Source organism: Lolium perenne, chromosome 5 (assembly GCF_019359855.2).
Source record: "Lolium perenne isolate Kyuss_39 chromosome 5, Kyuss_2.0, whole genome shotgun sequence".
NCBI classification, from domain to species: Eukaryota; Viridiplantae; Streptophyta; class Magnoliopsida; order Poales; family Poaceae; genus Lolium; species Lolium perenne.
This window is the reverse complement of record NC_067248.2, coordinates 68511357-68528576: the sequence shown is the minus strand read 5'-3', so window position 1 is coordinate 68528576 and position 17220 is coordinate 68511357. Positions and strand designations below refer to the sequence as shown.

At 46.7% G+C, this 17220-nt stretch overlaps 2 protein-coding genes and 1 long non-coding RNA gene across 3 annotated transcripts; 1 reads left to right on the top strand and 2 right to left on the bottom strand.

The window, feature by feature from the left end:
• Positions 1-1517: 1517 nt before the first annotated feature.
• Positions 1518-4840, bottom strand: LOC139831509 (uncharacterized). Its single transcript, XM_071820803.1, has 5 exons — positions 3995-4840; positions 3015-3457; positions 2100-2293; positions 1650-1838; positions 1518-1546 (listed from the first exon to the last, which is right to left on the bottom strand). Exons 1-5 carry the CDS (start codon positions 4838-4840, stop codon positions 1518-1520), a joined length of 1701 nt encoding a protein of 566 aa, XP_071676904.1.
• A 2995-nt stretch (positions 4841-7835) lies between these two features.
• Positions 7836-9105, top strand: LOC127319621 (F-box protein At2g26160-like). Its single transcript, XM_051349595.2, has one exon. The coding sequence runs from the start codon at positions 7919-7921 to the stop codon at positions 9071-9073; it is 1155 nt and encodes a 384-aa protein (XP_051205555.1). The 5' UTR covers positions 7836-7918; the 3' UTR covers positions 9074-9105.
• Positions 9106-10153: 1048 nt separating this feature from the next.
• Positions 10154-12758, bottom strand: LOC127319611 (uncharacterized). The gene is made up of 2 exons (XR_007862576.2): positions 11957-12758; positions 10154-11775 (listed from the first exon to the last, which is right to left on the bottom strand). It is a non-coding gene; the product is annotated as an uncharacterized lncRNA (long non-coding RNA).
• Between the last annotated feature and the right edge of the window lie 4462 nt (positions 12759-17220).

Sequence of the window (17220 nt, the reverse complement as noted above, 5' to 3'; positions counted from 1 at the left end):
TGGATTTGAATTTTTATGGATTTCAAAAAATGCGCGGAAAACGTTCGCAACTTAAAAAATGTTCGTGAATTTGTTTTTTTTCTGATTTTTTCAAAAAATGTTCTGCATCAGAAAATATATAACGTAAACATGTTCAACATCTAACTTAAAAAATTATAAATTAAATGTTCACTGATTTAAAATGTTCCGACTTTAAAAATGTTCAATGTTCGTGACTTTAAAAATATTCGCGATTTTAAAAATGTTCGCCGACTTTGAAAAATTAATTGACTCCACTTTATCTAGATATGAATGTAACTTGATGCGTTTGTTGACAAGATACATATGTACCTAAATAAAGAGGAGTCAATTAATTTGAATCGCTGGGAGTAAATTTAAAATTTTCGCAACTTTAAAAATGTTGATGAATTTGAATTTTTTAAAGGATTTTAAAAATGCACGAAAAATGTTTGCAACTTTCAAACGTTCCTGAATTTTTTAAAACATTTTGCATTAAAATATATAACTTAAAAATGTTCATGGATTAAAATGTTGAACATTTAACTTAAAAAATGTTTATAATTTAAAATGTTCATGGATTAAAGATATTCACAAATTTAAAAATATTATGAAATTTAATTTTTTTGCAACTTTAAAAACGTTCATGATAAAAAAAATTAGAAAACAGTAAAACTTTAGCATGAAGGGAATCGGTTCAAAGAAGCAGAAAATAAATCACCGAACAATAGCTCAAAATGGGATTGGAACCAAAAAAAAAAAAAAAAATACGACCACCTCCTCATCTCAATACCAGACCCAAACAGAGCTAATGATTCCAGGATTGGGGGCGAAAACACAACACCAAAACACACGCATACTGAAATTTGCAACGAAGATGAACACGAACAAAAGGGTTATAGTTGGACGAACGTGGAGCCACTACGGACGTCAGGGAACAAAGATAAACCGCGCCGTGATTTGAGAAAAGGGATCGTGAATCCAAAAGGAAAGGCAGCTCCACGGGGACGTGTTTATTTCTCTCGTATTTTCCTCTCTAAGGTTTTATTTGGCGTTAGAGTTTCAGCGGGGATTAGCTGTAACAAATTTTAAATCCCCACTTATTCTAAATAAATGTTTGGTGCTAGATCATTGAGCGAGTTTAATTTTCACTTATCCCTACTTTTTTCCAAATCTTAGTATATTTTTCCCAATCCCCAATACTCTACCTCTACCTAGTGAATTGGGGACGGGGTTTTATGGGATTGGGTGACACTAGCAGTTCACCCAATACTCAAAGGCCTTGTTTACTTCTCTAGTATCTTTTTTTTTTTGAGATAAACGATAATTATATTAAGCTAGCAAGCCGCCTCATTAAAAACCTTCCAGTCCCCTTAGGTACCCTGGTAAGGAAAAGAGTGCGTCTGAAACTTGCTGCTCTAATCACAGTACGGTTACATCGTTTATGAGTTTTTCTAAGAGAAAGCTAGGGGGTTCAGCGACCCAATTACAAGAAGAAGCAGAAGAGAAACAAAACCTAGCTATCTCATGAGCACCTTCATTTGCAGACCTGGGACAGTGCTTGAAAGAGACTTTATCCACCATCGAACATAGATCGACACAATCAGCAAACACGGCAGAAGAATCACCCCACCAAGCTTCCTCTCCTGTACAAGCATTGACAGTTTCTGACGAGTCTGACTCCATTAACACATTGTTGCATCCTAACCGATTTGCAAGTGCCAGACCCTCTCTCATAGCCAAGGCTTCAGTCATAGCTGCCGTCGCCACGTTTGTGAAGAAGCACGCGGCGGCCGCCAGGAAGGAACCATCATGGTCTCTAGCCACCACCCCTGTTGCTCCTGCATGTGAATCCGGATGAAAAGAACCATCTACATTAATTTTAATTTGTCTCACCTCCGGTTTAGCCCATCGGCTGTCAGATCGTGTTCCTTTCGATCCTACTCGAGCTGCATTTGCCGTAATAGATAGGATCGACATTTTGCATCTATAAACAGGCGGTACTTGTTCATCATGTGTTCGCCTTCGCCGTCTCCACCAGAGGTACCAACACGTTACCCCAATAGTTTCCTTCAGATTAATAGACTGAAACCCCGGCATACTTTTCACCTGATCACGTAACAAAAATTCAAGCACTGCCGAGCCTGACCGATCAACAGATATTGCCTCATCAATAATGCTTTGAATTCCTAAGTCAGTCCAGACCTCACGTGCTGCAATACACTGGAATAGGAGGTGCAAAACATCTTCAGGTGCTGTCATACATACAGGACATTGTCCACTTGTACCAATGTGCCTATTTGCAAGAATTGATTTCAGCGGAACTATACCATGGAGAGCTCTCCAAAGAAATATTTTAACTTTACTTGGAACCTTCATCTGCCAGAGCTCTTTCCAGACCGGGTTCAAGGCTGAAGACCCCGGTAGAGCAAGCTGCGCCCCTCGAGCCCCAAATTGGTGTCTCCATTGTAAGTGGTAGCCCGACCTCACAGAATACCGCCCGTTCTTGTTGAAGTTCCAAGCAATAAAGTCATCAAAACCTTGGTTGTGTAAAGGGATTTCCAGAATTCTTCCAACATCAACATTACAGAAGATAGTCTGGAGAAGTTCTACGTCCCAATATCCAGTAATTGGAGAAATAAGGTCACACACCTTTGTGTAAACACCAGCGCCTCGTGGTGTGATGATCTGACGGTTTGGACTTGATGGTATCCATGGATCCGTATAAATGTTAATGTTCTCGCCTCTGCTAACTCGCTAGATATAGCCCCGTTTAAAAGTGGGAATACTAGCCACAATGCTTTGCCAGGTAAATGAAGACCCAGATTTTGGTCCTGCACTTAGTAAATTTCCATTAGGATAGTATTTTGCACCAAGTACCTTAGCACATAAAGAATCTCGATCAGTAACAAGCCTCCAAATCTGTTTGGACAACATAGCCAGGTTGAAAGAGTGGAAATCTCTGAAACCCATACCACCCTCTTTTTTTTGGATAGCACAATTTCCACCAAGCGTACCAGTGCATCTTATTGCTGTTATCATCATCACCCCACCAAAAACTAGCTATAGCATCCATCATCTTCTTGCACACTCCCTTCGGAATTAGGAAAACCGACATCGCATACACCGGGATGGCCTGTGCAACAGCCTTCAGTAAGATTTCTTTTCCCCTGATTGAAAGTTGTTTCTCCTTCCAACCATTAATGCGCTGGATAATTCTCTCAATAAAATGTTCAAAGCTATCACTTCGATCAGCCCCCACCAGTGCCGGTAACCCCAGATATTTATCAGATATAGCTTCTGTAGTTATGTGAAGAGCCTCGCAAATTTCTGCTCTAGTAAGAACATTTGTGTTCGGAGAGAAGAATATACTTGATTTCGCCAAACTAACCAACTGGCCCGAATTAGCACAATAAGTATCCAGAACTTGCTGTAAGGAAGTTGCATTATTCGTATCTGCCTTCATGAGAATAAGAGAATCGTCAGCAAAAAGTAGATGTGAGACTGACGGTGCATTCCTGCACACTCTTACCCCGGTAATGCCACCAACTTCTTCTTCGAACAACAAAAGACTAGATAACCCCTCGGCACAAAGAAGGAACAAATATGGGGAGAGAGGGTCCCCCTGCCGCAAACCTCTAGTTGGAGAAAACATATCGGTTTCGCCAGAATTGAACCTTACTTGATATCTTACTGAGCTAACACAAGCCATTATTATCGAAATCCACCTTTCCGCAAAGCCCAGCCGTCGCATCATGTTCTCTAAGAAAACCCATTCGACACGGTCATAAGTCTTGTGCATATCCAATTTAACCGCACAAGCACCATTGGAGCCAGACCTTTTATTTTTAATAGCATGAATACTCTCATAAGCCACCAGAACATTATCCGTGATAAGTCGGCCTGGAACGAAAGCACTTTGCATAGGAGAAATAACATCAGGGAGGACTTGTTTTAACCTTAGAGCTAGCATCTTCGAGATTATTTTGTAGATCACATTGCATAGACTGATAGGTCGATATTGAGAGATCGACTCTGGATTATCAACTTTCAGAATAAGAACGATTGTAGTATCGTTCCAGCCATCAGGGATAACACCAGAGTTCAATGCCAGGAGAACTTCAGAAGTAATATCATCACCACATATACTCCAAAACCTCTTGTAGAATATTGCATGAAGACCATCTGGCCCTGGGGCTTTCAGATCCCCAATACTAAACGCCGCCTTCTTAACATCATCAGCAGAAAATGGAGCAAGCAGCTTATCATTCATAATAGAGGTCACCCTAGGAGTTACCTTATTTAGTACCGCAGGATCCACTTCATTGATCTCCGAACTAAACAAGTCGGTAAAATACTGTAGGATAATTGGTTTAAGAGCACTAGTACCTTCAACCCAATTAATACCATTTTTGAGTCTTTTAATCTGATTCTTCTGCCTTCTAGCCGAAGCAAACTGGTGAAAAAAAGCAGTGTTACGGTCACCATTTCGGAGCCAATTTGCCCTCGACCTTTGCATCCAATGTACTTCATCTTGCTCCAATAGCAACTCAATAAGAGCCGACTGTTCCTTTGCAATAGTATCATTTTCTTCTGTTAAGGGACCCTGCATTGCCCGTTCCAATTTCCTCTGGGCTGTTTTCAATCTCTGCTTCGGCTTCTTCAGAATATCATTATCCCATTCATGTAGCGAGGAGTGCATGTGAGACAGGCGAGCCAGTACACCTCCGTCGGACACAGCATTGCCCGCCTGAGCCCAAGCTTGCTCAACCACCTCTCGGAAGGAATCCTCCTGTAACCATCGAGCTTCAAATTTTTTTGATTTTCCAGTACTGCTTGCCATCTCCATATTATCTGTAATCAGCAATATTGGTCTATGATCAGATCGCATGCAATCAAGGTGATGCACCGATGCCTTCGGATGCATAGTGCTCCAGGCAGTATTTGCCACACCTCTGTCTAGCCTCTCACGGATTCGGCCTCGACGCCAAGTAAATTTATCACCCAAAAAACCAAGATCAGAAAGGTTACAATCAGCTAAAACATCACGGAAGGATTGCATGTAAATTGGTGGTCGAGCATTACCTCCTTCCTTCTCATGCGAGAAAAGGATTTCATTAAAATCTCCAATAAGAACCCAGGGGAGATTACATTGAGCATGCAACCCTCTGATCCTATCCCATGTTTTGTACTTGTCTTCCCACCGTGGTTCTCCATAAATTCCAGTTAGTCTCCAAGTGTTCTCAGTAGATTCATGCACAGTAACATCAATATAATTTGGATGAGAAAACCTTTGTTGAATATTAATACCTCGCCTCCAAAGCAACAGAACCCCACCACTCCGAGACGTAGTTGGGTTTACAATTTTGAAATCCATATTGAGCCTTTTCCGCAGACAGTCAGCTGGATAAGTGTCTAGATGAGTCTCTGAAAGAAAAATTATATCAGGGTTACTTTTCTTCTGAACTTGCAGAAGCGAGCGAACTGTCGGGTGATTACCCAAACCCTGACAGTTCGCGGATAAAATCCTCATTGCGACCGGACAGGTTCCTCGAAGGAACCCGCCGATCCTGTGGAAGGGGAGATAGCTCCAGCCTTCTTCGAGCGTTTTATACGTCCAGTATCACCTTCCGTCATCGGTACCTCAGATGTCGGCCCATTCGTGATCATGGGGGTCATCTCCTCATGGGGAATACTCAGATTAGCATCTTCATCTTCAGAATTAGAAGTACCAAGTTCAAGACGGCGTTTGACACTATTATCAGATGTCTCCCGCTCATCCGTCTCCATGTTACTATTTTTTATCGGACTAGTACCCGTGTCTTCAAACTCTCCTTCCTCTCCAGCTAAGCCCTGCACATGCGATAACGCATTGAACCGCCAACTCACATAAGGGCCACGTCCACGGTCACCAAAACCTCTCCCACGGCCCAGATTTTCATCAGTCACATTTGTTCTTCCTCTTCCCCCTCTACCTCTACCACGACTTCCTCCAGTATTCCTCCCATACCAAGATTCCCAATCTGCTTTGAGCCAATCTCCCCATTTAAGATTGTTTTCATCATGTTCACCAGAGCCACACTCTAGATGAGTATGCCCAAGAAAGCCACAAGCTCCACAGAATCTCGGCATCTTCTCAAACTTGATAGCATAGAATTCTCTCTTACCCTCACGAACAATAGTAGAAAACCGGGCCAGGGGTTTCCTCACATCCAACTTCACACGGACCCTCACAAAATTATTTACTCCCTCAATTTCTGTTTCCACCTGTAATACTTTGCCAACCTTCTTCTCTGTTAGATTGGTAATCAGGTTTTTCTTGCGGTAACCAGGTGGAAGTTTGTGGATTTGCATCCATACCGCCACAAAATTCAGATCAACTGACTCCGGAGCTGCAAGGCCATCATATTTTTCAATAATAACAGCGTTCTGTCTAAATAACCATGGTCCACCTTTCTCTACCTTCAGCCAATCACCAAGACAATTACACTGAATAGTGAACAGATTTGCTTCTATAGGTTTGATCTTTACCTCTTTCGCTGGACTCCAGGCAATCCTCATGTGCTGCTCGAAAGTCTGAGGGCTGAAAAAGTTCTCTGTGTGCACTCTAGCCAGCGCAAACCACTTCAGGCCTTCTTTTGGAACATCTTCTTCTTCCTCAAAAACCAGATCATCAATTTCGTCCTCGTCTATACCTAGACGTTGGAGCAGATCATCCAGATCTTCTCCCTTCTTTGCACCAGATCCTTCCGCATGATTCGTTGATGAGGTCGACATTGCCAGGCGTAAGATCTATCTGAGCCAGGAAGCCGAACCAACAGAGCCCCCGGGTCACAAGCCCTAGGTCGAAAATATGCAGGAGAGGAGGCAGAGCTAACCCCGACGCACGATCCAACAGGAAACGGCCCGGGGGAGAGAAGGCCTCCCCGTCGGAGAGAGCTCCGGCGAAGGGAGGAAGAAAACCCTAATCGCCCTGTGTCCCAGAGCGTTAGGTCACGTCCAGTCAATGTTGGACATTACTTCTCTAGTATCTTTCTTCCCAATGGGTATGGGGATGAGAGGGGATTTGGTGTTCACCCAATCCTCTCAAATACTCTTCCCAAAAAATACACTAATATGATGGAAAGTTTTTAGTTTATGCAGAAAATGTGGGGATAGGAGGGGATATCTCGGGATTATTTCTTTCAAAATCGGAGAAATAACGGACAAGTGAGGAATTTCCGGGATACGAAATAATCCCCTCCAATTTCCATAAATACACTAGAAGTAAACAATGCTTAAAGTATTATCCCCACTAACCCCCACAAATACTCTAGTACCAAACAAGCCCTAATACGTATGGGGATGGGAGGGGATTTGGTGTTCACCCAATCCCCTCAAATACTCTTCCCAAAAAAACACTAGTATGCTGAAGAGTTTTTAGTTTAACCAAAAAATATGGGGATAGAAGGGGTTGGGAGGGGATATCTCGAGATTATTTCGTTCAAACCTGGAAAAGTAAACGGACAAGCGGGTATTTTTCAACAAGGAGTATACGCGTGCAGCTATGAGTGGTTAGTGAGTAGAATCACCATCGCCCTTATACTGTCGTGCCGAGATTTGGTACCTTATCTTTTTCTAGTAGCTAATAAAACAAGTAAAAATGTACAGACCGTGACTCCAAAACAACCGGTAAACATATTGTGTGTCTTAGCAGGTTCGGCACGGTTTTGGTTTTGTACTACCGAGTCCCTCTTGGCGACGATTTAACTCGCCATAATCCAAAGGCGCGTGCGGCGATTTTATTGCGTGATCCGGTGGCGATTCGGCAAGTTGCCATCGCATCCGTGGGTGAAAAGATCGGGGGCTTTCGCGCCATCGCACACGCGCGCGCGCGTCCTTGGCGCTATATAATCTCCGAAGAAAAAACCGTAAGTCTAATATGGCGCCAAGGTCGTGGTCTGCACTTGAGACGGATCTCGGCGACATTATCCTCCGCCGCCTCCAGCACCATGCCGATCGCGTCCGCTTCGGCGCCGTCTGCCGCCAGTGGCGCTCCTTGGCGCGGCGGAACGACCCACCATCCCAATTATTCCCGTGGCTCGCATTACCCAATCGGACCTTCTACAGCCTGCCCGACTCCGCCTTCCAGCCGCTCCCGCTCTACCTCGAGCGCCATCGCCAGCTGCCACACGCCCAGAGCTCCTGCGGCGAGTGGCTCGTCTTCGAGCGCATGGACGGCGCGTACACGCTGGTAAACCCCTTCTCCATGTCCACAACCATGGTGCTCCCACGGCTGTCCACGGAGCCGCACTTCATCGGTGACCCGCCACCGTTCATGAGCAAGCTAGTGGTGTGCTCGCCTAACCTTGTCGCCGCGGTCGTTGGGGCGGGGTGGCCTCACAGGCTCGCGCTGTGCCGGCCAGGGGCAGCTTCGTGGTCGTGGGCCGACGACCAAGACCAAGTCAAGTCGCTTCAAGATATGATCTGGCATCGAGGCAAGCTCTACGCCCTCGACGGCAACCATGGCCGCCTCCTCTCCGTTTCCATCGGCGAGGAGAGTGACACCGGTGAGCCAACCGTGTCCCGAGTCGACGTCCTCGTGGAGGCCCCAAGATGGCAGTTCATCGAGTCGCCGCTGCAGTACCTGCTCGAATCCGACGGCGCGCTGCTGATGGTCCGCAGAGAAGATCCTAACATACAAAATTCGCCCATGGTCGACGATTTCGGGGCTTTGAATTATGCAGGAGTAGGCTTGGATAGGGCGACCGAGTTCAAGGTGTTCCAGGCCGACTTAGCGCAATCACGGTGGACGGAGCTGAGCAGCGTGGGGGAAGACCGGGTGCTGTTCGTCCAGGGATGCTGCTCCCGAGCTGTTCCTGTCCCCGACCGGTGCAAGGACTACGTTACGGGGGACCGTATCTTCTTCCTGAGTGATGCTGCCGCCCGCCCGTATTACCGAAAGAACGTGTCCTTCTGTTGCAGCATCTACGACATGAGGAAACGGCGGTCTCACACGTACCTACGGACCAAGGTACGGCCACTGAAAGGCTTTCCCGTCGTGTGGCTGTTCCGTGGATCAGACGTAGGAGTATAGCTTCCATGGCTATATGCAAAGTTGCAAATACTACATCCATCTCCATCCCATAGAGGATGTTTTAGTTTTTTCTTTCTGAATTTGGATGTATAATATCAAGACACTATTTAGTGCAGCCGTGGTGTTCGCATGTGAGATTTCATTTTGTTGCTCGTAAGCTCTATTTTAGAGAGAAGGCATCAGTTAAATTAATAAAGCTAGCCACATATATAGTCGTACAAATACAAACCATAGTCATGCTGACACAATAGTTTAGATTACAAACCAACATATTTCAAAAGAAAATCGATATGGATGCTTGCATCGGGTGGCATTGGAAGGTGCCCTGTTATCGGCCAGTAAATATACTAGGTGAACAGGCGAGCTTCGCCTCGCCGCCTGCATAACATTGCCGCATAGCGTGGCAGCCTTACACTTCAGGGTGTTTTCATTTATAACAAAACTTGATGTAGCGCTGTCTAGTTTTTAGTGTCAGCTTCCATGGTAGCACTCCATCCCTTCTATAGAAGCCAAGCCTTCTCAATCGCCCTAGACGGTTAGTTAATCAACGAAGATAACACTTTCCTACGGATCTCTGACCCCTATTATTTGTCTCCTATTATTTATCTACATATTATGGGTACATCTAGATACATCAATATTAGTAACATGGGTGGAAGGGAGTAGCATTTTTCAAGTTAAGGCATCGTTTTCCGTGCATCTACCTAGAAGTGAAAATACACCGAAACTGCTCCAAACTGCATTACTTGAACATTGTGTGATATAGTTTGCAAAGTTTGTAGAATCCAGTCATGGAATGTTATGAACTACGGGCATATATATGGACAGTGACAAGCAGAGAATAAGAAGCAACGTAAATAACTTGAATTATATGCATGTAGCAAACACAGAAATGACAGGACAATTTTTTCAATTTCATGCAGTTTTTTTCTCAAACAGATACCAATATACAGCCATGTCAAGCCAGACTTGCCATTTACAACATTATACGCTCAAATTTGCCTTCCATCTTACTTTTAAACAACCAAATTAGAATCTAGAAGTGCAAGGATAGTAGAACGTCCAAAGCATTCAGCAGTATAACCAAGGTACTTTCAGCATGAGCGATGACAAAGTAAGGTTTATTAACACCACCTGAGCAAGTGTGCATATAATTTGCAGTGTACTGTGGTAGTCCCTATCAAAAAATAACAAAGTTGCCTGGATGAGAACAGCGGCGAGAGGGGTTGCAGGGCGGATATCACCTTCAGCTCCTCACGGAAGTCCGCCTCTCTCTTACCACCACCAACGGCATAAATTTTGGTCCTCGCCCGCATTCGCGGCATCCTCATCCTCTCCATCCAGCCCTCAGGTGCATGTTATTTAGTTGGAGTTTTGTCACAAACATTTTTTCCTTCACTTTATTATAGTAAAATAAATTGAAGAGCACTGTTAACAAATAAAAATGCATATCAGTTACCTAAGATGGGAGGAAATAACAATTTCTAAACAAACACATGAGATGTAGGAATTTTTAACTCAACCGGGATAGCATAGAAAATATGTACATTCTGACTTGAAGACCACATTCTAGATCGTCCATCTTGTCCCCCTCCCCCTGGCTACTTGATCATGCACAACATAGGTTTTCGCTTATCACTACCCTCCCATCCACTCAAGTTGTCGACTACCATATCCGATTAAAAAGTAGTTCAACAAACATTTAATAATTTTAAGAATACTCTGGAAATGATTATTGTTCATTCTAATAACAATAGACACCGTTAATAACAAACATCAGTCAGTTAGCTCTGTTGTTTTAAGTCCAAACATCTACACATGCAATGGTAAGGATGTTCTTGATACATAAGTATTAGAGCATTTGGACTAAAAACCTGGGCAAGTTGAGAACTATTGCTACAAGCAAGAGTACAATGCAATCAAGACTGGACGAAACAATGGTTTTATCAATTAAATGAGGCATGGAAGAAAAGTGGACACTTTCCTCCTCATTGAAAGGAGCCCTGGTGACAGTAAAATGGAAGGATTCAAAAGTCTTGTGATATTGATATGACAAGTGGATAATAAATTATCCCATGTCCCTATTGAAATTCATGTATCCGCAAATCAAACACCACTACAATCTGCATGACAAATTAGTGGTCATATCGAAGTAGAAAGTGTGCTCAAAAGAGTAGCAAATTGTTGCCTACTCAATGATTCAGATTTCACTAAATTTAGAATTTCCTTATCCAATTATCATACTTATACTGAATTATTTTCGAGTGGCATTTCCTTATCATGGAACATCACACTGTATGTTCACTAAATAAATTAAAATAGAGGACATTAAAAAATTTAAGTACATTCATGATCATGGAAGTCAACTTAATACGCAGAAGGAATCAACTATTTTGTAACTATTCTCATGCCCTCATGGCGAAAGTGATCTGATATTTAGCTTCTTCATGCATACAATTTATGAGACAGAGATAGAAACTTACTTCTTGAAACAGGCAAGCAGCTGACAAAATCTGAATATTGAACTCTGCAACTTCCTCTTTTGTTCTGATTAGATTGGATACTTCATCCCGCATCATGAGGAGGGCAAAATAGACACTATGTACTCTTCTTTTCTACATTTCTCCTTTCTGCTGCTTACGGTGCTCCGTCCTCTGTTCTTTCCCATCAATTCACTTGGAGCATCACCACAGCAGGATGACCTGACCAAAGACCACATCACAAATTAATTTCCGGAATTGATGGACCGTATATCCAGTGCAGAATTCTGAAAAAAAGATGGATTACTGAGTGACTATATATGTTCGTCTGTTGCAAGTGTGACAATAAAACTTACATACCAGCAGGTTGTAATCGTCAATTGAAATGGGCGGATGTAATTACCGGCCAGTGCGTGCATCCAGTGTCGCGGAGCATGGAGAGGAACGTGAGGGTCTCGTCGTTGATGCCGGATGATGTAGCCGCCAGCGACGGAAGTGCATGGCGGCACAGGAGACTTAACATCGGAGACCAGGGCCCGTCGCCCTCCCCGTCGGGCGGCCGGGGCGCCTCCGCCTCCACCCCAGGCCCGCCCCCCTCCTCCTTCCCCCGCCGCCGCCGCCGGCGGGAGCCGCCGGGCAAAGCCCCGGCGGTGCTGGCGGCGGCGGATCTCCCTTCCCCCGCGCGTTTCGAGGGCCCGACGGGGCGGTTCCCATCCTAGCCGCGAGGAGGCTCGCCGGCAACCTCCCGGACCGGCGCAGCTCCGGCCGTTGGGGGCCGTGTGGGCGGCGGCCGGCGCTGCCGTGGCCTCGCCCGACGGCAGGGTGCTCTGGCCGGCGGCTGCTTTGGTCGGATCTGGGCTTGTGGGCCCAGATCTGGGCCTAGCAGGGCCTGGCCGGATCTGCTCGATCTGAGGGTGGCCCGGGGTGCGCGGCTGCGTGCCCGGTGCGCCACCTCCGCTGCCTCTTGCCGGCTGCTTTCGGGCTGGTTCTGGGCCAGGCGGTCCTAGACCTAACCCTGGCCGTTCGGGGCTGTTGGAGTCCGGCAGTCCTTCGTCGCTGCGGGCGACGTTCTGGAGTCGCTGGGGCGACGTCCTTGCTAGCTATCTGGGACGGGGTCCTTGGGCTGGCTCAGTACTGCAGCTACTCCGGCGGCTGCGGTCTGTTCTCCCTCCGACCAATTTGGTTGTGCTTGTGCAGGTGTGCTCGCGCGCTGGGGATGGTGGATATCGTGGTGCCGCTAATCTAGGGTCATGGACGTCTAGATCTGGGTCTGGCCGAAACCTGCGCCCGGCCAAAGACGTGTTTCCTGCGAATGAGTCGAGTTGGGGCTTGCTCATAGTACGACTTAGGTTGGAGGCGCGGCAGTGATCTCTGCCTTGTTCGCTCTACGTCCTCGCGAGGGCGTTCGGAATTTCTATTCAGGTTTGGACCTTGGCGAAAGCAGCGCATGGCTCTGGCCTGCGCCGGTGACGGCGTCACCTACGGGTGCCGTTCCCTTGTTGAAGGCGTCCCGATGATGGCCCTCCTGTTCGAAATGATGGACTCCGTTCCTCCGCCTCAATCTGCTCCTCTTGGAGGCCTCGCTTCGTGTAAGCTTCTCTGGTAGTGTCTTGTGGAGCACTGTGTGACCTCTCGTTGGTGTCGCAGCCCTCTCGCAACATCGGCCTGGCTGCTTTTACACGGTTTGTTGCGGTAGCTGATTTCCGTCCTAGCGCCTTGGGGGGCTTGGCTAGGTCGGCGTCTGGTCGTAGCTCTTGCCGGTGTGCCTATCCCAACACCAGGGGATGATGTTGTGTGTTTGGTCTGGACCTAGCCTGAGCTCCATGGGTGGTGGTTCTCGGGTCTGGGTGAAAACTTTGCAGGTCCTCCGCCCCTGCCGACGACGATGATGCATTCTTGCGCCATTTACCTTCTTGGAGGCGCCGTCGCAAGACCCTCCCTCCTTTGGTTCCTCAAGCTCTGCTAGGTGGCCGACCCGTCGTTGAGTTCCCCCTTGAGTTGTTGTATTGGTGCGGTGGAGGTTTGTTGGCGTGGACACGGTCGCGATCGCTCCGGTGCAACAGAAGACAAGGCTCCCTCCTCATGGATCAAATAGCGCTTCGGCTTGCTTTTCTGTGTTGTCTTTTGTTGTGGTTTGGGTTGTGCGTTTGGTGCGTGTGTGTTGTAACTATTGGTGTAACTCCTAGCCGGTTGATGGCTTCGTTAATTCAAAGCCGGGCTCATTTCGAGCCTTCCGTCTAACATCGGAGACCAGGGGCGCAGATGGCGGTGAGGCAAGTCGACGGAGGCTCGCGGCGGCACGGCTGATTTGCGGTCGGGAAGGTGCGAACGGCGTTGGGCGAATCGGCGTTGGCGATGATGGATGAGATTTGGGCGAGACGACGCGTCAACAGAAGCGCCAGTAGATGCGAGGTGCGCCCGAGTTTTCAGAGGAAAGTTGGCCTCGTGGACAGACCTGGAATTTGAAGAATTCCTCCTTGGCGTATGGCAGCCCTCACGTCCGCGCTGCGCGGGCTCGCACCCTCGTCATCATTGCGTCGCTCCTCCGCGGCGGACACCCGCTGTCCCACCTGCCGTAGGGGTAGGGCCTCCAGGCCTGCGGAGGAGATTCGCGAGCATCCACAGCAAGGTGGGATCGCGGCCGCGCCCGAGAATCGTATGACAGCCTCGGGATTGCCCGTGCAAAAAATCGTAGGGAGTTGGGGGAGGGCGCGTGGGACGTTGGCCAGCCAGCCCTACGGCATCGACGGCGGCGTGGATTGGGAGGAGCTCCGGATTGGGAAGAGGAGGAGGGTGTAGGGTATAGACTGAGTTTCACCGTCGCTTTTTTCACCGGGTGCAATGTTTACCCACCAGCGATGCCACACCTCAAACATAAAGCGGGGCCAAAACGCTAGTGAGTCCAGAGATATAACAGCGGTATGAGTAACTCGTTTCTATCTACCAAAATGGACGTTCCAGATAGATCATCGTTATGATCCTATGGCCCAAACCGCACGCGCGGAAGAGGCCTTCAGCGGGCTGGGTATGCAACAGGATTAACTCTTAGAATAATATCCTCGTAGATGTGTGATCAGCGACACAACTCATCCATCAGCACACGATCATTGTTTCTTTTTTTGAACACACGAAGAGGTCTATGACCCCAGTGGAGCATATTCATTAAAGCACATGTGGCAGGTATAAATTACAGTGAGGTCCCTTTCCATTAGTTGCCCTAATGAACCAAATATTTGAAGATGAGCCCTCACACTTTACAGAAAGCACCCTGAAAGAAAAAGAGAAAATTTAATCAAGTCCTTCAGTGCCTCTGCCACCCAACGCCGGTGAGCTCGAGGCGTCTCCGCCAAGCCCAGAGAGCAGGATGCTCGAAAGCTCTACTCGAGCGCATAGATCCGTCTGCTGGCAACCGGTGGAAGTCCGGGGAGGCACCACTTGGCCCTCCATCGGCATCGAGCCCCAGCAGAAGAACCAGAGAGCCTCCTGACCGGAGGTTGAAGAAGGGTCACCTTTTTTTACCACAAATCATGATGACGAACTTGTTCGCCATGTGATTCGCTCGAGGAAGAACAACAACTCCAGGATGCCCCTCCATGGAAACAACAACAACAACTTCGTCATGAAACCTCTCTTCTAGCCCACCACCATGGTGGCTTAGAGGAGAGAGGAATAGGTCAAGACCGCCCAGATCCAGGGAGAGGTCAGCACCGCCGCCACCCGCCTCCGTCTCTGGCCACCAGAGCACCGCGAGCAGCAGCAGCGCCATAGAGGCTGCAGAGAGCAGCTCGAACTCCTCTGCCTCCACACCCCAGATGCATACCGCCAAGGTCCACAAGGGTACAACTAAAACACAGAAGAAACCTAACCCTAGGCCTAACCTATGTACTCTGGGCGCATCTCTGCAACCTACTCCGGCCGGCTATTCCGGCGGAGCGGCCTTGGATCGGCCCGGTCAGAGGAAGGAGGAGACCAGGTACTCTAGAGGCGTTAGAGAGAGGAAGGGGGAATGAGCGGTAGCACACGATCATTGGGCTTATACAATAATTATGCTAATAGTCGGGCGTTTGTTTTCTAATTCGCTCTGTTTCTCTTTTACTCCCTCATTTCGAAAAAGAAACGTACATTTTTAATTAATTAAAGTAAAAATAAATAAACTTTCACAAAGGTTGTCAGAAAAACTTCCAACCTCTAGAATATCAAACCGATCTTATTATGTACATCATGAAGTATACTCCTATTATAACTTTATATAGTGCTCCCTCCTTGCTGGAGCCAAAAATGTGGTGCATCTAATATTTTTCAAAAGTCAAACTATGTGAGGACCGGAACTTGACTTATAGGCCCCTTATCCTAGGATCAACTTGATGACACAACAAAACAAATATCAACGCAGAACATGCACAAAGTAATTATTACAAAGTTTGATAAACACAGTGAAATGTCTTGTGACATTTATTACAACCAGAAAGCACAACTGACAAATAAAACGTGAAGTGACTCTATCTTAGCCACAAAGTCTCTGAGGCCTCACTCCTCAGCATCGTCGTAGTCACCGTAGTCTTCACTATATATTGTCATAGTATTCTGAGTATCAACCAATGTTTTCCCATGAGTACATTGAGTAATCAAGTGCACACACCCTCGTGCAAAACCTACTATATCTACATGAGGCTTCAAACAAGGTTGTAGGGTTCTTTTGCATAAAATCCAATTTTTATTTGCGATACTACACTAGATTTGATAACAGCAGTTTTAGACGAAAAGATGTTTTATATTCGGTGTAATATTTCTCATCAATGTGATTGTCCTTGACAACTCACGTATTCCGTGGGATTCCGGGATAATGATGGTGGAAAAGAGGGAAATATCAAAACATGTTCATGTTAGATAGGTGCTCTAGAAGCAAATAAATAAAAATGTTTTATTGTCACATATATAATCTTCATAATAAGTTCTATGCCATGACATAACTGTATTAAGCGGAATATTAGTGCACGTGTCTTGTGTAACCAAAACCTTGTCTCTAGTAAAATAGTACATTGATTAATAGATGATCAAGGTTTCCTAATCACGGACAACAACGTCAATTAATAATGCAGTCATGTCATTGGATGAATGACGTGATGGACTCACATTCATATAAGGTATTGCAATGAGATCCAGTCACAAAGTTCAGCTTTGCGATACCATAGAAACAATGTAACCTAATCCTTAGACCGTGGGGCCATATCTAATCACTATCACAGACGACTATTTTGACAGGCGTAGGTTCGCCGTCCTCCACCCGAGCCGACCGAGCCTCCTCCGACATGTACCCTCAGTTCTGGCCTCGCCTTGCTCCATCCACTATCTGGCGCAGCCCTGCTCCAATTCTTGTCCTCTTCCCTCTGGCCGTGCTCACAGGTCACGACTGCCAGTCGGTGCGCGCCGCGATGGAAGGGCACTGGCCTCGTCCTAGATAAGTACACCTGCCTCATACCTCTCTCTCTCACCACACCCCATCAATCTCAGTAGCACCCCAGACCACACCTCAGCACCCCATCTTCTCTTTGCTTCTGGCCACGACGCGCCGCTGTGGCCAGCTCCCCGTCACCAGTCCAATGTACACCGCCTCCGTCCACTCTATATTTCTCCCTCGGCCCCCCTATTCCCCTGGATGCTCACCCA

Coding starts and splice junctions, on each gene's coding strand:
- LOC127319621 (XM_051349595.2), top strand. CDS start 7,919: ATGGCGCCAAGGTCGTGGTCTGCACTTGAGACGGATCTCGGCGACATT.
- LOC139831509 (XM_071820803.1), bottom strand. CDS start 4,840: ATGGCAAGCAGTACTGGAAAATCAAAAAAATTTGAAGCTCGATGGTTA. Junction 3,458..3,994: donor GACCTATCAGTCTATGCAAT/GTGATCTACAAA, acceptor ATTCTCATGAAG/GCAGATACGAATAATGCAAC. Junction 1,839..2,099: donor GTTACGTGATCAGGTGAAAA/GTATGCCGGGGT, acceptor ATTCACATGCAG/GAGCAACAGGGGTGGTGGCT.